Genomic DNA, 18683 nt, shown 5'->3' on the forward strand with positions numbered 1-18683 from the left:
GTACATACAGAATGAGTAAACTTTAAGAATACTTTAAGGAGTATATTTCCAGTATATAAATAGTAAGCTACAAGGAATATGCCAAGCAAACTTAAAGTATAACAAGTAAACTAGTGAAATAACCAATGTTTATAACAGTATACTTAAAGTATACAAGAATAAACTAAAAATAGGGACTCGAAGTATATAACTAAGGGGCGTCGTGTTTTCTTCGCGGATGCACTGTCCGTTTACATTAAACCGCCTGGAAACGCTGGGAAACGGGAATCCGCCAGCGTCCACGTATTCAATCCAGATCGTGTCAGCTCCGGTGCTGTGTAAACATTCAGAATACGCGGATACGCTGTGCTGAGCTCTAGCTGGCATCTCATTGGACAACGTCACTGTGACATCCACCTTCCTGATTCGCTGGCGTTGGTCATGTGACGCGACTGCTGAAAAACGGCGCGGACTTCCGCCTTGTATCACCTTTCATTAAAGAGTATAAAAGTATGAAAATACTGCAAATACTGATGCAAATACTGCCCATTGTGTAATTATGATTGTCTTTAGGCTTGCCATCCTTCCACTTGCAAGTGGTAAGTGATATGCGCTGGGATCACACACACAGCGGCTCAGTCCCGAATCACTGCTTGTGCACTTCACTCGCGCGCTGTGTGAGCTGCGCAGGGCCGGAGTGCGCACCCTCCAGAGGGCACTCGCTGTTCAGGGCGGAGTGATTTGGAGCGCAGGATGCCTGCGGAGCCGAGCGTATCCGTGTATTGGTGTTGCTGTGTGCACGCGAATCGTGTATTGGTGTTGCTGTGTGCACACTAATCGTTTTAAAAATGTTAATCTGATGATCCACTGATACGGTCTAATGTAAACATGGGCTAAGGCGCCATACCATAAATCTGCGATTCCGACCCGAGGTCATTTCCCGATCCCTCCCCGTCTCTCTCTCCTGCTCATTTCCTGTCTCTACACTGTCCTATCCAATAAAGGTGAAAAAAGCCCAAAAAATATCTTTAAAAAAAAGAAGTATATAACTAGTACAATGGCAGTATATCGATAAGTGTACTTGTGGTATACTTTAAGCATACGAGAGGGATATACCAAGTACATTGATAGTATATAGATGAGTGTACTTGTTGTATACTTTAAAGTGTACTTTTGCAAACTTAAAATGAACTTTAAAGTATACTTTTATAAACTTGAAATGTTCCAATTTAGTCTGAAAAAGTATTAAATTTGTATACTTTCTAGTACACTAAAAGTATATGGTCTGTAGTATACTTGCTATACTTATACTGAAGCATACTTAATAAAATGAACTTTAAGTATACTACTTTTTGCTAAGGGGAGAGAGAGAGAGACAGACACAGAGAGTGAGGGAGAGAGAGAGAGACAGACAGAGACAGAGTGAGAGAGACACAGAGACAATGAGAGAGACACACAGAGTGAGAGAGAGACAGAGAGAGAGAGAGAGAGTGAGAGAGAGACACACAGAGTGAGAGAGACACAGAGTGAGAGAGAGACACAAAGATAGAGTGAGAGAGAGACACAAAGAGTGAGAGAGACACAAAGAGTGAGAGACAGAGACAGAGTGAGAGAGACACACAGAGTGAGAGTGAGACACACACAGAGTGAGAGTGAGACAGAGTGAGAGAGTGAGAGAGAGACAGAGTGAGAGATACAGAGAGTGAGAGACACAGAGACAGAGTGAGAGACACAGAGAGAGTGAGAGAGAGAGACACACACAGAGAGAGACAAACAGAGTGAGAGTGAGACACACAGAGTGAGAGAGAGACAGAGTGAGAGACACAGAGAGAGTGAGAGAGACACAGAGAGTGAGAGACACAGAGAGAGTGAGAGAGATACAGAGAGAGTGAGAGAGAGAGAGACAGAGAGAGACCCAGAGAGAGTGAGAGACACAGAGGGAGTGACACAGAGAGAGTGAGAGACAGAGAGTGAGAGAGAGACACAGAGAGAGTGAGAGACACAGAGAGAGTGAGAGAGAGGCACAGAGAGAGTGACACAGAGAGAGTGAGAGACAGAGAGTGAGAGAGAGACACAGAGAGAGAGTGAGAGAGAGACAGAGAGAGTGAGAGACAGAGAGTGAGAGAGAGACACAGAGAGAGTGAGAGAGAGGCACAGAGAGTGAGAGAGACAGAGTGAGACAGAGTGAGAGACACACACAGAGAATTAAGGCAGGATTGATAAAGAATGATGTAAAAATAAAAAGATAAGAAAGGAATTGAAATAAAGACTAAAGAAAGAAAGGATCTAAATAATTGACAATAAATGTGTATTTATTTGTATGCTTTTTATTTATTGTGACAGAGGTCGTTTTTTTCTCCTTCCGCTTCCGTGTTTAACTTCGCCGCTGTGATGACAGCTGAAGACACGCCCACTCCGTTTGCCGGCATCCAGCATGGCGGCCTCCTTGAAGCGGCTGCACCACATCTCCCTGCACGTGTGTGACGCGGAGCGCGCGGCGGCGGCGCTGCTGTCCCAGCTCCAGTTCAGCGCGTTCGCCGCCAGACGGACCGCCGGAGCCCGGCAGCTCGCCTTCCGCAGAGGGGGGGCGGTGTTCCTGCTGACCGAGAGAGCGCGCTGCGGCGGCGGGGAGGAGGAGGGGCTCCGGGACCGGCTCGCGCGCTCGCAGCGGGAACATGGCGGTCACGTGCTGTACGACGTGCGGCCGCACTACCCGGTGGACAGCGCGTGCAACGTGTGCTTCGAGGTCGAGGACGTGCAGAGGTGGGCGGAGTCGCTGCGCGCGCGGGGCTGCGAACTGCTCGTGCCGCCGACGCGCGTCCGTGACGACGGCGGTCTCGTGACCTACTCGGTCGTGAAGTCCATCGTCGGCAACGTCTGCCACACGCTCGTGGACACGAGTCGGTACCGAGGGCCCTTCCTGCCCGGCTTCTGTGAGGTCGGGACCGGAGCGGAGGAGGAGGACACGCGGTGTCCCGTCACGCATTTTGATCACGTCACGTACGCGTGCCCGGCACACAGCACGGCCGCGGTGATGCGCTGGTACGAGAAGAACTTCGGCTTCCAGAGGTTCTTCATCAACAGGTGAGAGGGACAGGTGCAATGCGGGCTGTGTCCCAAAACCCCAAGTGGGGTCCAAACAGGGGTCCCGCCTAGGGGTCCTACACAGGGGTCCCGCCTAGGGGTCCTACACATTATATAATTTTATTGAATCCCTATCCTCCATACTCATATATATGAGCAACACATAAAGTAAAAAATAAATCTGTCTCTATACCCACAGTGCCAAAACTACTACCAAATGGTTTGTTTGTTTGTTTATTTATTTGTTTATTTGACAGGGACAATGCACAACATACAACTGAGCCAGATTATAGCCGCAAGGCTAATTTTCATCTGTAGTCCCTGGACAGGAATTGATGTTAAAAAAAAAATACAACAAAACATGTTATGGATGGGACTATGTGCAGATATAGGTCTACTGTATATTGCAGTAACAAGTACATAGTTTAAAAAAATGATGATATAATAAAATAAACACAGACAAGATCGATGACTCAAAATGTCCACAGTGCTGCCCTGCTTTTAGCCATTTCTTAAGACCTAATTTAAAAGTACTGAGTGTGGTGCTTTGCCTGATACTAACAGGAATGCTATTCCACAGCCCTGATGTTTTTACTGAGAAAGCACTTTGGCCAAAAGTAGAATGTCTAAACACACTCGTACAGTCCCCTCTAGATGACGCTCGTGTAGTCCTTGTATTATTTGTGGGTCTGCACAGACTCACAAATTGCTTAAGGGGAAGTGGAGCAAGATTATTTATAATTTTAAAAAATAAACAGCAGTTTAAAAAGAAAATAAAACTATCCAAACTAAATAAACCATACTTCTGTATGATAGTACAGTGATGGTAGGTGTTGGATTTTTTGTCCAAAATTTTCAGTGCCTGTTTATAGGATTTGTGTATTAGTGACATGGCGGTTGCATTTGCTTGAGACCAGATGGTTAAGCAATATGAGATGTGTATTAAAATCATAGACTGGAAATAAAGTTTGGCTGCCTCTGTGGTCATCTGATTCCTTATCTCCTTAAAATTGAGGAGATTCCTTTTAACTCGACCATTAACCTTTTTAATATGTTTTTTAAAAGTTAGACGAGAGTCAACAATGACCCCTAAATATTTAAAATCATCTACTACATTGAGCTTTTCTCCTTTAACAAATATGTCCGGCTCTTGAGTAGTGTTTTTACGTGAAGAGAAGTACATACAAACAGTTTTTGACATATTCAGTGTCAGACAAGAGTAATCTAGTCAGTCAACTATTTTGCTCAATGCTCCATTAAGTTTGTATGCCGCTTGTTTTGTTTTTGCATAGACAAATATCACTGTGTCATCAGCATACATTTGGATGTTAACATCAGGGCAAACTAAGGGAAGATCATATATATATATATATATATATATATATATATATATATATATATATACTGAACAATAGAGGGCCTAGGATTGAACCCTGAGGCAGCAGTCTCAAAAATAGCCGGTCACCGGCAGCAAATCGCCAGCTATGGCTTGTTATGCTGCCGGCTATTGTCAGTCGAGTCACAAAATTTAATATTAAATATTTCTGACAGCAAAAAAAGTTGTGAACGTAAATTACATCCACTATGTCCTGTATGTCCGTTGCCACGTCAACTGTGTTTACATCCTCGACATGAGTGCAGCCATTACTGCCGCCTGTGTTGCCAGATTGTGTTTACATCCTCGACATGAGTGCAGCCATTACTGCCGCCTGTGTTGCCAGATTGCGCGTTTTCCCGCCCAATTTGGGCGGTTTTAAGTGCATTTTGGCGGGTTTTGAACATATTTTGGGCTGTAAAATGTCAGCATTATCTGGCAACATATTTTTTTAGATAGATAGATAACATTTACCCGGGACGGGTATTTGAGGCGGGTCGTCTAGCTTAAGCTTGATTAGCGTTGTTACGCACGCCAGTGTTTCCCACAGAAATTTTGGAGACTATGGGGGAGGCGCAGGGGTTGTTTAAAATTGAGTGATATGTTAAATATTAAGTTATTACTGAAAAACTATTGATTAAAAAAACAGACACTGAGAAATGGTCCTATAAACAACTTTACCAATATAAAAGATTACCAGGACTACAAAAATGCAGAAAAATCGGCTTTACTTATCCAAATGCACCTGTTGGTTCAAAAGTTAAATTGCAGAGAACCTCACAGCACAACATGAAGTTACCTTAAAATATAATATAAATGCCTCAGCTTTCATGTAAGAAAAAAAAACTATTAATACTAGTGCTGTGTGCAGGCAGTCTCTCCTGAAGACTAAATTAAACAATAATTATAAACTAATAAAATAAATGGCTCAAGCTTCATAGAAGAAAAAAACAATTTGAACAGAATCTCACAGTATGATGCTGAAGCTGCCGAAACAATGGAAAATAAAATACCATTTTGGCAAAAACGTTGGCATCCATTAATTTCTTGTATTAAGTAAAATAATATGTTGCCAGATAATGCTGACATTTTACATAACATTTTGTTTATCCTGAGGACCGAAAGTAAATGAAAATGTGAACAAACCTTCGCTGTAATAAGATGGCGACCACCGGCTCCAGGGACGACCCGCTGATGTAGGCATGTTACCCAGCCTGACACAAAATATTTGTAGGCATCCAAACTCTTATACGCTTTCAGATCAATACCTGTGTATGGCGATGGGTTTTTAACGACATAGGTATACAGATCATGTGGGCCGAAGTCAGGTAAAGACGAGGGCTTCGTGTACTTCCGTACGTCAGTGAGCAATCCCGGTGGAAGCAGGTAAACGTCGTTCTCTAAGCCTGCTAACCTCAATTTTTGCAAATACCTCTCCCTCTGCTCGCCCTGTAAATGCCCTACGTCGCTGGATAGTGAAGGTGTTTTCTGCATCTCTCTCCTTTTTCTTTTATGTTTTTCGTTTGTCGCCTTCCTCGCATTCAAACTGATTCGAGCCGTGACGTCCAAAATGGCAGCATCACATGACTTGGTCACGTGGGTGAAAAACCTCAATTGTTCCTCGGTATAGAACCTTATAATACCCAACATAATTTCCTCATTACGCAGAGCTCCTTGTGGAACCTCTTTCAGACCCTAACACCACTTAACTATCAAAAGAACCCTCAAAGAACTTTCTGTAAGCGTAGTATGTCATGTTTTTGGGAGGAAACCTGAGAACCAGGAGGAAACCCACACAACAAGAACTCTGGATCGAACCCAGAACCCCATACCTGTCCTGCTGCACCCCAGATCACCCAAACAATCCTTTTACAGTGCATAGAACCCTATAGTACCACTGCTCTATTAGAAATGGTTCCGATTAGAACCCTTAACAGAGGCGTAGCTAGGATTTTTCAAGGGGGGGGGTCACACACTGACTGGCATCCTGAGTACAGACCCGCAGGTTTGTAAATGGAAAAAATAATACATTTTGAGAAAATAACGCGGCCTTTGCATCATTCTTTCATCTCATGTCACGAGCTGTTAGATGTCGGACAGTGATTCGGCCAAATCAGCTTTATCCGGCGGTGTATGGATCGCGGCTCGACATCTTGCCCTAGTCAGCCGATGCAGATCAAAAAACTGGTTTAGTACCAGAATCGAACTATGAAAAAATGTAACAAAAAATAATTACCATTGCTAATTTTAGGCAGCTTAGAAACCGGCTCTTCCATTATTGCTGTTTCTTCCACGTTTTCTTGATGTTGTGTTCTAGAAACGGCACTAAAACTTAGCTTCAAAGCCACAAAATGCAACTTTGATGGAAAAAATATATATAATAAATTGCTTTCCTTTTCACGTCGAAAGAAGGAGGTAAGTTTCGCTTGTTTTGGCATGGCGAATTATTAACACGAGGAAATACTCGTAATTCACAACTAAAAAGACTACAGCTACTGGCAGCTTGACCATGCTTTCTAGTGCGATCGTGTTGCTTTCTAGTGCGATCGTGTTGCTTTCTAGTGCGATCGTGTTGCTTTCTAGTGCGATCGTGTTGCGCTTGCACAGAACTGGGTTTTCGCGTCCAAACCACAGGAAGTCCATACAAGGTTATAGAAACCCTAATGAGGCTGAGGTGACAATCTGGTTTGAAAAAAATGTTAGAAAAATTACAGTGGGCGCTTTTCTAATATTCTTATACGGCTATTGAAAAAAATGTATGGTCCGACAAGGGGGGGGTTATGGGCACATAATGACCAACAGGGGGCGCCGAGCTTTCCTCCTTCACATTTAGAGGAAGGACTCAAATGCTTAAGGAAAATAATCAGCTGTAACGCATCACACACGCATCATTGTTGATTACTTTCCTATAAGAGCATGACACTCATCTCATCTCATGATCTCTAGCCGCTTTATCCTTCTACAGGGTCGCAGGCAAGCTGGAGCCTATCCCAGCTGACTACGGGCGAAAGGCGGGGTACACCCTGGACAAGTCGCCAGGTCATCACAGGGCTGACACATAGACACAGACAACCATTCACACTCACATTCACACCTACGCTCAATTTAGAGTCACCAGTTAACCTAACCTGCATGTCTTTGGACTGTGGGGGAAACCGGATCACCCGGAGGAAACCCACGCGGACACGGGGAGAACATGCAAACTCCACACAGAAAGGCCCTCGCCGGCCACGGGGCTCGAACCCGGACCTTCTTGCTGTGAGGCGACAGCGCTAACCACTACACCACCGTGCCGCCCGAGCATGACACTATGCATGGTAAATTTCTAGTATACGGTGTAGAAGCTGATGAGACATTTTCCTGGCAACGTTTTCACAACGTTAGGTCTGCAGAATACAAATAAAGAATCTAATATCGAATGTTTTCATGTACCGGAGGAACATCAGTGATGTGGTAAAAAGTTTGCATCTGGGATTCAGTTGACGCGTCAATAATAAAGCTGATTTAAGGCCATTATTAAAAAATGTTCTGTTTCCGGTCCACCGGCCGGGTGAGTGCCGTTTGTGCGGTTGAAATTTTTTTTTAACGCCGGTTTTTCGATATTTTTTTCAGGTTCGTAAATCTAAAATCGAACTTAACATTTGCGCATTCCCAGGGCTTTCCACTAAGGCTCATACTAGCCAGCCATGACAAATAAGTAGCCAGCCGGGGGGAGTAAACACAAAATAAACTCCTGTGCACGCAGTTCCCAGGATTAAATGTATTTTCCACAGACCATTTATTTATTCACTTTACTCAGATACAAAGTAAAATGGCAGTAAATCTTCTTTCTTTTCTTGCGTATTGCATCATGAGGCGTTCCTGGCTTGTAAATCTCTTATTTTCGGTGCATGACACATTCACGCAGCTGAGCATGCTATGAATTAACAACGACAGCGGTCTGCAGTGGGGCGACACAATTACACACTCAGCCAACATTTCTCCATTTGTGTATGAAAATACACTCCAACCACTCAGTTTGGCTTCATTTACAACCAACGGTGTCTTTTGATGCCAGCACGTAATTGAACGAGAGAAGACTGGTTTACCGGAGACAAAATAAGCGTCATCTCTGCTTCTGTTCCCTCCGACACACTACTGCCTCCGCCGAGTGCGCGCGCACCCTGAACTGAATCAGCTCTGCGCATGCGCCGTGCGGCACAAAAAAATGGCAGCCACCATGAAGGAAGCAGATCCGGAGTTTTCAAACATTTGCTTAAGTGTGAAATCGCAAAATGGTATTCTAGCGAAAAACAAATCATTCAGTGATCATTTTAATAGTGTAATTTCATCCGAACTCGGCCTAACACTCGATTTAGAACTACAAAAAGCCCGTGTGTCGGACATTTTAAGTACCTTTGTAAAAGTTTTGCAAATGTTGCAGTCAGCATTTAAAATGCTAACTTAAAGTTTTTGTACAAGTTTCAGTTGATTAAACCGTCATATTTTATTAAATGTGTCTGCTTTTGTAATAAAAAAGTACTGAAAGAAAAAGCAAACACAGCATTGCGATTTCTTATCCATCCATATAGTAAAAAAAAAAAAAATCCCTCCCTCCCGACTGAATTTTTTTGCTCACCCGGTGGACAGGAAATGGATTTTTTTTTTTTTTAAGGATGGCCCAAGTGTATTAGTTTATTGCTCATACAAGATGTGTCACGTCCGCTGTACTGTTTGCATTTGTTTGCGCAGGAACGAGGATGCAGAGGAAGGCTACGTGTTGGATCAGGACGGGATCGGTCTGCGTCTGACCGCCATGGAGTACTGGAAATGCAGCGAGACGGGAATCAAGCTCCCTTTCAAAGACAGAAAGGAACCAGATTGCAAGTTCGTCATTGCTGAACCTCTGCCTGAGCAGGGTACGGCGTCACGGTTTATATCACGTGGTTTTATTTTTATTTCAGCTTTGTACTTTTATCTTTGTTGTGTTTGTGTGATTCAGGCAGGAATCAGGTGGACACGTTTCTGGAGCATCACGGCGGTCCGGGCATCCAGCACATCGGCCTGTCCACGCGGGACATCGTGTCCACAGCACGCACCATGGCCGACGCCGGCGTTCGGTTCGTCTCTCCTCCGGCAGCCTACTACACCGAGGTTCTCCTAGATCTCCAGTCCGTTAGATAGAGATGCAGTTAAAGTGGGATTACTGAGCACACTAATGCACCATGGTTCTGTCTCCATCAGGTGGGGAAGCGGCAGGAGATCGAGGAGGCGGGGCACGATCCGAAAGCACTGATGCAACACGGCATCCTGTTAGACACAGATCTTCGGGGGAATGATGAGGATCTGAGCGCGTCTAAGAGGTATGGATGAGGACGCGTCCCATGTGGCGTGTTGTACCGTACTCTATAAACTACACGTACTATACAAATGTGCAAATATTCACAGTTCACGCTAGCAAGTGAAGAAAAATTCACGTTTTCTACGTACATGTACAACATGGAGCATGATCTCACATCGACGAAGCAGCATTTCCTTAAAGGGATAGTTCGGGATTTTTGACATGAATCTGTATGGCATCCCCATCAATAGTGTCGTGCAAACACACTGACTTACCCCTGACAGCATCCTGTGAGTCCAGTTCTTGTCCAGTTTTGGTCCAGACGAAAGTAGTCCGGCAAGTTTGTTGGGGTCACGAAAGTAAAACGTTTTTCGTCTCAAAACAGTATGTGTTCAAAAGAGTGATATATTTGCATCACAAAACCGTTGCCAAATAAAAAGTCAGACCTCGAAATCGCTTGGCACTATTTTCTCTCCCTCGGTATCACTGCGCGCTGTCATGTTGACATCTGCGCAGGAATCAACACCTTTCCCATTGTTTGGCAGCGATTAGGAGTTCAGATCAGCGGCACTAACGAGCTAATTTGAGAGCAAGAACAGCGACAAATTTATCACCTTCTATAACCTATACAATAATATATTTGTGAAAATGGTGCGCACTTGCGACTATCCAGGCTGTAGCAACAAAGATGTGGCTGAATCTCCGCACACATTTCCAGGGATGTGATTTTTCCACGAATTCGCGGAATTCCGCTTTTTTCACCTCAAAACTTGAAAAAAAAATGTTTCCGATTTTTCCCTCAAATCCACATTCGTATCCTATTCGTTCCGACTTTGTTTGAAAGATGGCAGCCTCGGATTTGCATCTTTACGCCTCGATCACGGAGGCTGCCATCTTTCAACTCTTTGTTTGAAGCGAGCGCATTCATTGGTTGTTACAGAGTGATGGGCCAATCACGTACCTCGTTTCATCTCATTGACGTAATTACGTCATTTACGCAATTACATCATTGAGATGAAACGAGGTACGTGATTGGCCCATCGCTCTGTAACAACCAATGAACGCGCTTGTTGGATAGCTGTACGTAAGCTCGCTTCAAACAGAGTTGAAAGATGGCAGCCTCCGTGATCGAGCGTAAGGTGCGCGCGCGCGCGTGAGTGAGAGCGAGAGAGAGAGAGCGAGCGAGAGAGAGCGCGCGCGAGAGAGAGAGCGCGCGGAGAGAGAGAGCGAGCGAGAGAGAGCGCGCGCGAGAGAGAGAGCGCGCGGAGAGAGAGAGCGAGAGAGAGCGCGCGCGAGAGAGAGAGCGCGCGGAGAGAGAGAGAGCGCGCGCGAGAGAGAGAGCGCGCGGAGAGAGAGAGAGCGCGCGCGAGAGAGAGAGCGCGCGCGCGAGCGAGAGCGCGCGCGAGAGAGAGAGCGCGCGCGCGAGCGAGAGAGAGCGCGCGAGAGAGAGCGCGCGAGAGAGAGAGAGCGCGCGCGCGAGAGAGAGAGAGCGCGCGCGCGAGAGAGAGAGAGCGCGCGCGCGAGAGAGAGAGAGCGCGCGAGAGAGAGAGAGCGCGCGAGAGAGAGAGAGCGCGCGAGAGAGAGAGAGCGCGCGAGAGAGAGAGAGCGCGCGAGAGAGAGAGAGCGCGCGAGAGAGAGAGAGCGCGCGAGAGAGAGAGAGCGCGCGAGAGAGAGAGAGCGCGCGAGAGAGAGAGAGCGCGCGCGAGAGAGCGCGCGCGAGAGAGCGCGCGCGCGCGAGAGAGAGAGAGCGCGCGCGCGAGAGAGAGAGAGCGCGAGAGCGAGAGAGCGAGCGCGCGCGCGAGAGAGAGAGAGCGAGCGCGCGAGAGAGAGCGAGAGAGAGAGAGCGCGCGCGAGAGAGAGTGCGAGAGAGTGTGTGTGCGTCAGAGTTGCGTGTTGACCATTAAATTGGCTTGAATTTGTTAATCATGACAAGTTTTTTCTTGTGTTTGCTTGCCATTTTAGTACAATTTTTAAGTCAGAAAACCCCAAAACCCAGGAGCTTCGGGGGGCTTCCCCCCTTGTCCCCCCACCAGGGTGCTGCCCTGGACCAGCTGGGGGCCTGCGGCCCCCAGACCCCCGCCTAAAATTTTCAGATAATTTCACCAGCCCCAAATCACATCCCTGCATTTCACCGTCGTAGTCAGACATGTCGCTAACTTTGCTAGCAGTAAACAATGTAGTGATGTGTCGGTCGCGAACGATCCGGTTCAAAGAGCCGGCTCTTTGAAGTGAACGACGGGAGCCGGCTCTTCGGTGGGAGCCGAGTTGGGGAACCAAATCAGTTTTTTGTCCTTAGGTGCTCAGAGAGAGAGAGAGAGAGAGAGAGAGAGAGATCAGCTCAGCTGAAGGATGATTGTCTATTTGACAACCATGATCATTGTTTTGTTGCCGTGAATTCCTAAAGCTCATGATATAAATTGTCGCTCATAAATTGACAGGTTCGGTCGGCAACCGCCTTGGCATGGCCAGATTAATCTGCGGTATACAACGAGACAGCAGTCATTATAACAGGAGCATATTTGCTGTTCCAGCGGCTTCTCATTACTGGTGGAGCAGAGTGCGGCACTTTTTTCTCTTTTTACATGCGCTCAAGGTGCCACATATTTTGTTGCACATTGTTCTGTGTTTGTTAAAATAATTTCTAACTTTGCTTCATAGCTTCTTAGGCCTGATTTATACTTCATAATTTATTTTGTGGCATTTTGTTCAAGGTCGAGTGTGAAATAAAGCCATAAGGGATAAACAGTTGATGTCTTCTGTGTATTTTATATTGGTAATATAACACAGTTTTGCATTATGTTTGTGAGAAAATAATTTATTAATTGGTAAGTAAGTTTTATTTCTATAGCTAGAACATTGTTACACTGCTATACTTTACAAAGCTTTACAATGGCTACAAAAACTAAAAAATAAAATGGAAAACATCCTATTGATAAAATATAAATCTCATCTCATCTCATTATCTCTAGCCGCTTTATCCTGTTCTACAGGGTCGCAGGCGAGCTGGAGCCTATCCCAGCTGACTACGGGCGAAAGGCGGGGTACACCCTGGACAAGTCGCCAGGTCATCACAGGGCTGACACATAGACACAGACAACCATTCACACTCACATTCACACCTACGCTCAATTTAGTCACCAGTTAACCTAACCTGCATGTCTTTGGACTGTGGGGGAAACCGGAGCACCCAGAGGAAACCCACGCGGACACGGGGAGAACATGCAAACTCCGCACAGAAAGGCCCTCGCCGGCCACGGGGCTCAAACCTGGACCTTCTTGCTGTGAGGCGACAGCGCTAACCACTACACCACCGTGCCGCCCATAAAATATAAATAATAATGTAATGAATTAACTAGTTAATTGCAGCAATTAAATCAAAAATAAAATCTCAGGAGCCGTTTGGGAGCCGAAAGAGCCGGCTCCTTATAGTAAGAAGAGCCAAAAGAGCCGAAATTCCCATCACTAAAACAATGAATGAAACAGCCGTGGCTGTCACCTGGCGGCAGCGCGCAGTGATCAGAAGGGAGAGAAAATAGTGCCAAGCGATTTCGAGGTCTGACTTTTTATTTGGCAACGGTTTTGTGATGCAAATATATCACTCTTTTGAACACATACTGTTTTGAGACGAAAAACGTTTTACTTTCGTGACCCCAACAAACTTGCCGGACTACTTTCGTCTGGACCAAAACTGGACAAGAACTGGACTCGCAGGATGCTGTCAGGGGTAAGTCAGTGTGTTTGCACGACACTATTGATGGGGATGCCATACGGATTCATGTCAAAAATCCCGAACTATCCCTTTAATTCTGTGCATATTTAGACATGATGCTGTAAAAAGCAACAAACGAGTGATTCTTCGAATCAGTGTTCTGCTCTGACGTTTCCTCAGTTCCCCACTCGTTTTCGTTCCTACCTGCGGTTGGTTCCCGTTTTGAAAATCGTACAGTATAACCACGGTTTCGTCTTATCCTGTCATATACAGTACGACCTCTCAGTACATATGTTTAAAGACATTATGAAGAAAAAATAAAGTTGAGGAGGAAGTAGAAGTGTGTAGAGTTAGCTCAAATCTAATCTGAGAACGAAGCGGAATGACTAGCATTTTAAATCAAACCACTGATTAGTGCGTTATTTAATTAGCTTTAAAGCGAGACAACCTTTCGATTTCATAAAATCGGTGAAATTTAGTTCTCAGTGAAATGTGGTCATTATGATATGTTTATTTTTGTAACATCTTAAAAAACCCAGGCCATTCTGTGGCTGCGAAGTTATTTAATTTGAAGGGATTAAAGCAAATAATGTGCATGAAATCACGCAGTCGAGCAGACAGAGGAAGTCCGTGTGTGTGCGCATGCGCAGGTTTACCACCTTCTTTCTTTTTCTTTTGGGTTTTACGGCAGCTGGCATCCACAGTGTTGCATTACTGCCATCTACAGGTTTACCTTTGAGTGTGCACTGACAGTTCCGTCATTCTGTCGCTAAACGAACAGCTGATCACACCGAGGTGCTCGCTGAGCGCCCATATTTATTAGTTTGGTCCTGCGTTTCCTTTCCTTCCCTTCGTATATAACATAACGTCTTTTCTTCTTCTCGCTTTCTTTCCGTTACTGTAGTCGCTCTTTCACGTTTCACTTTTCACACACTCGCGTCCTCCATTTTTCTCTCCTGTTTCAAATCTGTATCCCACAATGCCTTGCGTGAACGGGGAAAGCCCACCACGTGATGCGTGATGTAGTATCTTGTATTGGGTCATGGTGAAGCAGGAAAAAATAGCAGAGAATTTAGGGCCACATGGAGATCTCATCTCATTATCTCTAGCCGCTTTATCCCTCTACAGGGTCGCAGGCAAGCTGGAGCCTATCCCAGCTGACTACGGGCGAAAGGCGGGGTACACCCTGGACAAGTCGCCAGGTCATGCCACATGGAGATAAATTCATTAATTGTTTTATTTTAAAAAAAAATAATAATAAAATTGGAAGTCTGTGATTTCAAATTGAGTAGGTTTGGGTCCACTAAACAAAAATAGTGTGTTGGGAAAATTATTTTTATGACCTACACTTGAAAAATCTGAAAGGCGGTACAGCTTTAACAAGCGTTAGAAACTGGTATTCGGAACCCAGGACTATCCGTGTAGCCGGGTGTGTGTGAGAGTCCATCATATATTATTCTATCCACATTCACTGGATATGAGCAATCACACGCTCTGATTGGCTGCTCTACTACTAGGATATCAGCTCATATATCGTGACTAGAAAAATAAATGGTGTTGCTGAACCAACCTAGGACGAAATAAAAATTCTACTCTAAAACAACCCCCCCCCCCCCCCCAAAAAAGGGAAACAAAATATGGAATGAAAGTATTTGATGGTAATAACATTTTTTTTTTTCAAGAATTATTATTATTATCACATTTTTTACAAATTGCTCCTGTCATTTTCATTTCGCCGGTTTGTTTACATTCTAAGCGGAAATGATTTTGTCAGATGTTTTGCATCAGGTTATCTCATCTCATCTCATCTCATTATCTCTAGCCGCTTTATCCTTCTACAGGGTCGCAGGCGAGCTGGAGCCTATCCCAGCTGACTACGGGCGAAAGGCGGGGTACACCCTGGACAAGTCGCCAGGTCATCACAGGGCTGACACATAGACACAGACAACCATTCACACTCACATTCACACCTACGCTCAATTTAGAGTCACCAGTTAACCTAACCTGCATGTTTTTGGACTGTGGGGGAAACCGGAGCACCCAGAGGAAACCCACGCGGACACGGGGAGAACATGCAAACTCCTCACAGAAAGACCCTTGCCGGCCCCAGGGCTCGAACCCAGGACCTTCTTGCTGTGAGGCGACAGCGCTAACCACTACACCACCGTGCCGCCCGCATCAGGTTATCAAGTTTGCAAAAAATAAAGCTCCGTTTCTCAAAATCCAGTGAATGTGGATAGAATAAAGGTTATTCCACTCAATCTCGGTGCTACGCGCCTCGTCGGCTCTCGGCTCACGTACGACTCGATTTCCTGGAATAACTGTTAAATATACATGAGGGTGCCAATACTTTAACCCTAGTGAAATACACATCATACTTTATGTAGTGTACAAGCAAAGTGAATAGAAAGACATTTAGGATTTCCTGTAATCAGGAAATTGTGGGGGTTTTGTTTCATTTGTGTGGCTTTTTTTTTTTTATATTAGAATGACGCGTTTTTAAAAAATAAAAATTGAGCGAAATAGTAACAAGAAGACATATGGAAGAGCGATAGTTCCACTAAGAAATACATATATTTTTTTTTATTTCTGAGAAAAAAACTCAATTTTTTAGATTAAAGTCAGAAATTGAGAAAAAAGTAAAAAATTTCGAGAAACAATCTCAAAACTTTTGAGAAAAAAAGTCAAAAATTTCAAGAAAAAAGTCAATTTTTGAGAGTCAATTTTTGCGGAAAAACGTCAATTTTTGAGAAAAAAGTCAATTTTCATCAAAAGTTTTGAGAAAATAAACTCAAAATTTTCGAGAAAAAAGTCACAAATTTAGGCTACCAGGTACCAGGTCATTCAGAGCTGACGGAGACTTAGTCTGCTACTACTGTGTTTAGTGCTGCTGAAATGGACGACTTAATCAAATGTTATTTCGTGATTGGGTTTAATAACAAAGAGATCCTTGCAGTCTTGGCACAGAATCACAATATTGTGATTCGTTTCTACTTAATCTTTGCTTGTTATGTAGTGGTTCTGTGTTAGTCTCTAGCAAACAGAAAGCCGCTGCCTAGAAGTATTTGAATCTACGTGAATCACATCACCAACCAACTTCCTGTACCCCAGTTGTCACAACTCCATGAATTCCATGGCTCTGGTCTCAGCCATTCATGTCTACCGGCCGCGAGTGAGTGTCACTTCCGTATGGAAGCCCGCCTTCTACAGATTTCTGACTTTTTTTTTTTTTCTCGAAAATTTTGACTTTTTTCTCAAATTTTGACTTTTTTCTTGAAAGTTCTGACTTTTTTTTCTCTCAAATTTCGACTTTTTTCTCGAAACTTTTGACTTTTCCTTGAAAATTTTGACTTTAATCTCAAAAATTCTGAGTTTTTTTTTTCTCAGAAGTTTCCAAATAAAATATAAAACCCTGGCCCTATTGCTCTGCCGTAAAGACATAATGTCGAGTAAGAATTAAAGTCATTTAAATGCTCTTGCTAAAAGTGAGCTTTATTATAAGTTTGTTTGTTTACCCAATAAATTCGGTGTGTGTGTGTGTGTGTGTGTGTGTGTGTTAATAATTCCATAAAACCTTGTTTTCTGCCATTTTAAACTTCTCTTCCTAATGTTACGACTTTGCTTGTAGAAATTGGCGCCTTTCTTAAAAATATACTGGATATATACAGTAAGTCCTTATAAATGAAATTGTATCTTATTCTTAAACACTTCATCACTGCTTTGCCTGCATCAGTCAGAGAGCTGTGTGTGAATGATACACATTTGGAACTCCTCGATCGGCCGTATCTATAATATAAGTATGACAATATGGGCGGGGCCTAATTTTCTGGGTTTCGGTTTGCTGTTGAATCCAGAATTAATTTTCCAACAGGTACCTGCTGCAGGTGTTCAGCAAGCCCATCTTCTCCGAGGACACGTTGTTCCTGGAGCTGATCGAGCGCCGTGGAGCCACCGGGTTCGGAGAGGGGAACATCCGAGCTTTGTGGAGATCCGTTCAGTCGTACATGGAGAAGAACGAGGACCATCAGGAGCACTCAAACGTGAAAAGCAAACAAACGGGACAGCACTGAGCAAACACGTTGTCGGATGAATTAAATGTTAATTTATGGCAGATATGCTTTCTATTTAAAACGCTAGTACTTGACACTCCTGTAAAAATGTGTGGTTTCCAGCTTAAGGACGATCCGTATCGTGAAATACCGTAACCGAGGTCTTGAAAATACTGACCAAGGCCTCTGGGCCGAGGTCAGTATTTTCAAGGTCATGGTATTTCACGATACGGATCGACCTTAAGCTGGTAAATTTTTTTTTTTGTTTGTTTGCAGTCCAAATCCTGCGCACTGATTGGCTGGCGAGCGGGTCCGTATCCTATGGTACGGACCCCAGTTACAGACCTCTGGTGACTCGTTCACAACAACAAACATAGTAGCAATTTTTTGTCAACGTTTTTCGCATTTCTCAGGAGAACAGCATTAATTTTACAGCATGGATAGCGATAACGACAGTGTTCACAGCGAAAGCGAGTTTTACTCCCCTGAGGAAGAAGAAATAAAAGAAAACATTTCAGGAGAAAGCTAAAAACCTCTAACTGTTGCTAACGCCGAGCAAAAACATGGCTGAATCCTGAATGACTCCTATTTGTATAAATAGGGGACTACATAGGCAGCAAAATGTAGTTTTTTTCCCTGCCATGGAAGTGCACTTGTATACCGAGGAGGAAGCCATTTGCATTACAGCCGTGAATGAGGATTCAAAATGGCGGCTCGGCTCGGTTTTCCCTTTCGGGCGCTCTCGTTTTCTGTTAGAATTTGGTAAAGAAAAAAATAAATATATTATTTACCAGCTTAAGTTTGGTCCGTATGGTGAAATACCGTGACCTTGGCCTCGAATACTGACCTCGGCCCAGAGGGCCTCGCTCAGTACTTTCAAGACCTCGGTCACGGTATTTCACCATACGGACCTCCCAGCTGGTAAATAACACGTTGTTTTTGTTTTTTTTTTTCTTTACCAAATTCTAACAGAAAATGAGAGCACCCGAAAGGGAAAACCATATTTAGAACAAACCTGCTACAAGCTCGTCAAAAACTTGGTTGACAAGCTACCGTACATCAGCTAGGAATTTTCTGAAAAGAAAACTTGATCTAGATCACTTCCCTGATCTTGGCGACAAAAATGTTGACAAAAAATTGCCACTATGTTTTTGTTGTTGTGAATGA

General features: G+C 44.2%; 1 protein-coding gene across 1 annotated transcript; it reads left to right on the top strand.

Annotated features, from left to right (window-relative positions):
* The first annotated feature begins 2393 nt into the window (after positions 1–2393).
* On the top strand, positions 2394–18317 carry hpdl (4-hydroxyphenylpyruvate dioxygenase-like). Its single transcript, XM_060938722.1, has 5 exons — positions 2394–3063; positions 9170–9336; positions 9420–9571; positions 9662–9780; positions 17339–18317. The coding sequence occupies exons 1-5, from the start codon at positions 2414–2416 to the stop codon at positions 17535–17537; spliced, it is 1287 nt and encodes a 428-aa protein (XP_060794705.1). The 5' UTR covers positions 2394–2413; the 3' UTR covers positions 17538–18317.
* The last annotated feature ends 366 nt before the right edge of the window (positions 18318–18683 follow it).

This window comes from Neoarius graeffei, chromosome 14, assembly GCF_027579695.1.
Source record: "Neoarius graeffei isolate fNeoGra1 chromosome 14, fNeoGra1.pri, whole genome shotgun sequence".
Classification (NCBI taxonomy): domain Eukaryota; kingdom Metazoa; phylum Chordata; class Actinopteri; order Siluriformes; family Ariidae; genus Neoarius; species Neoarius graeffei.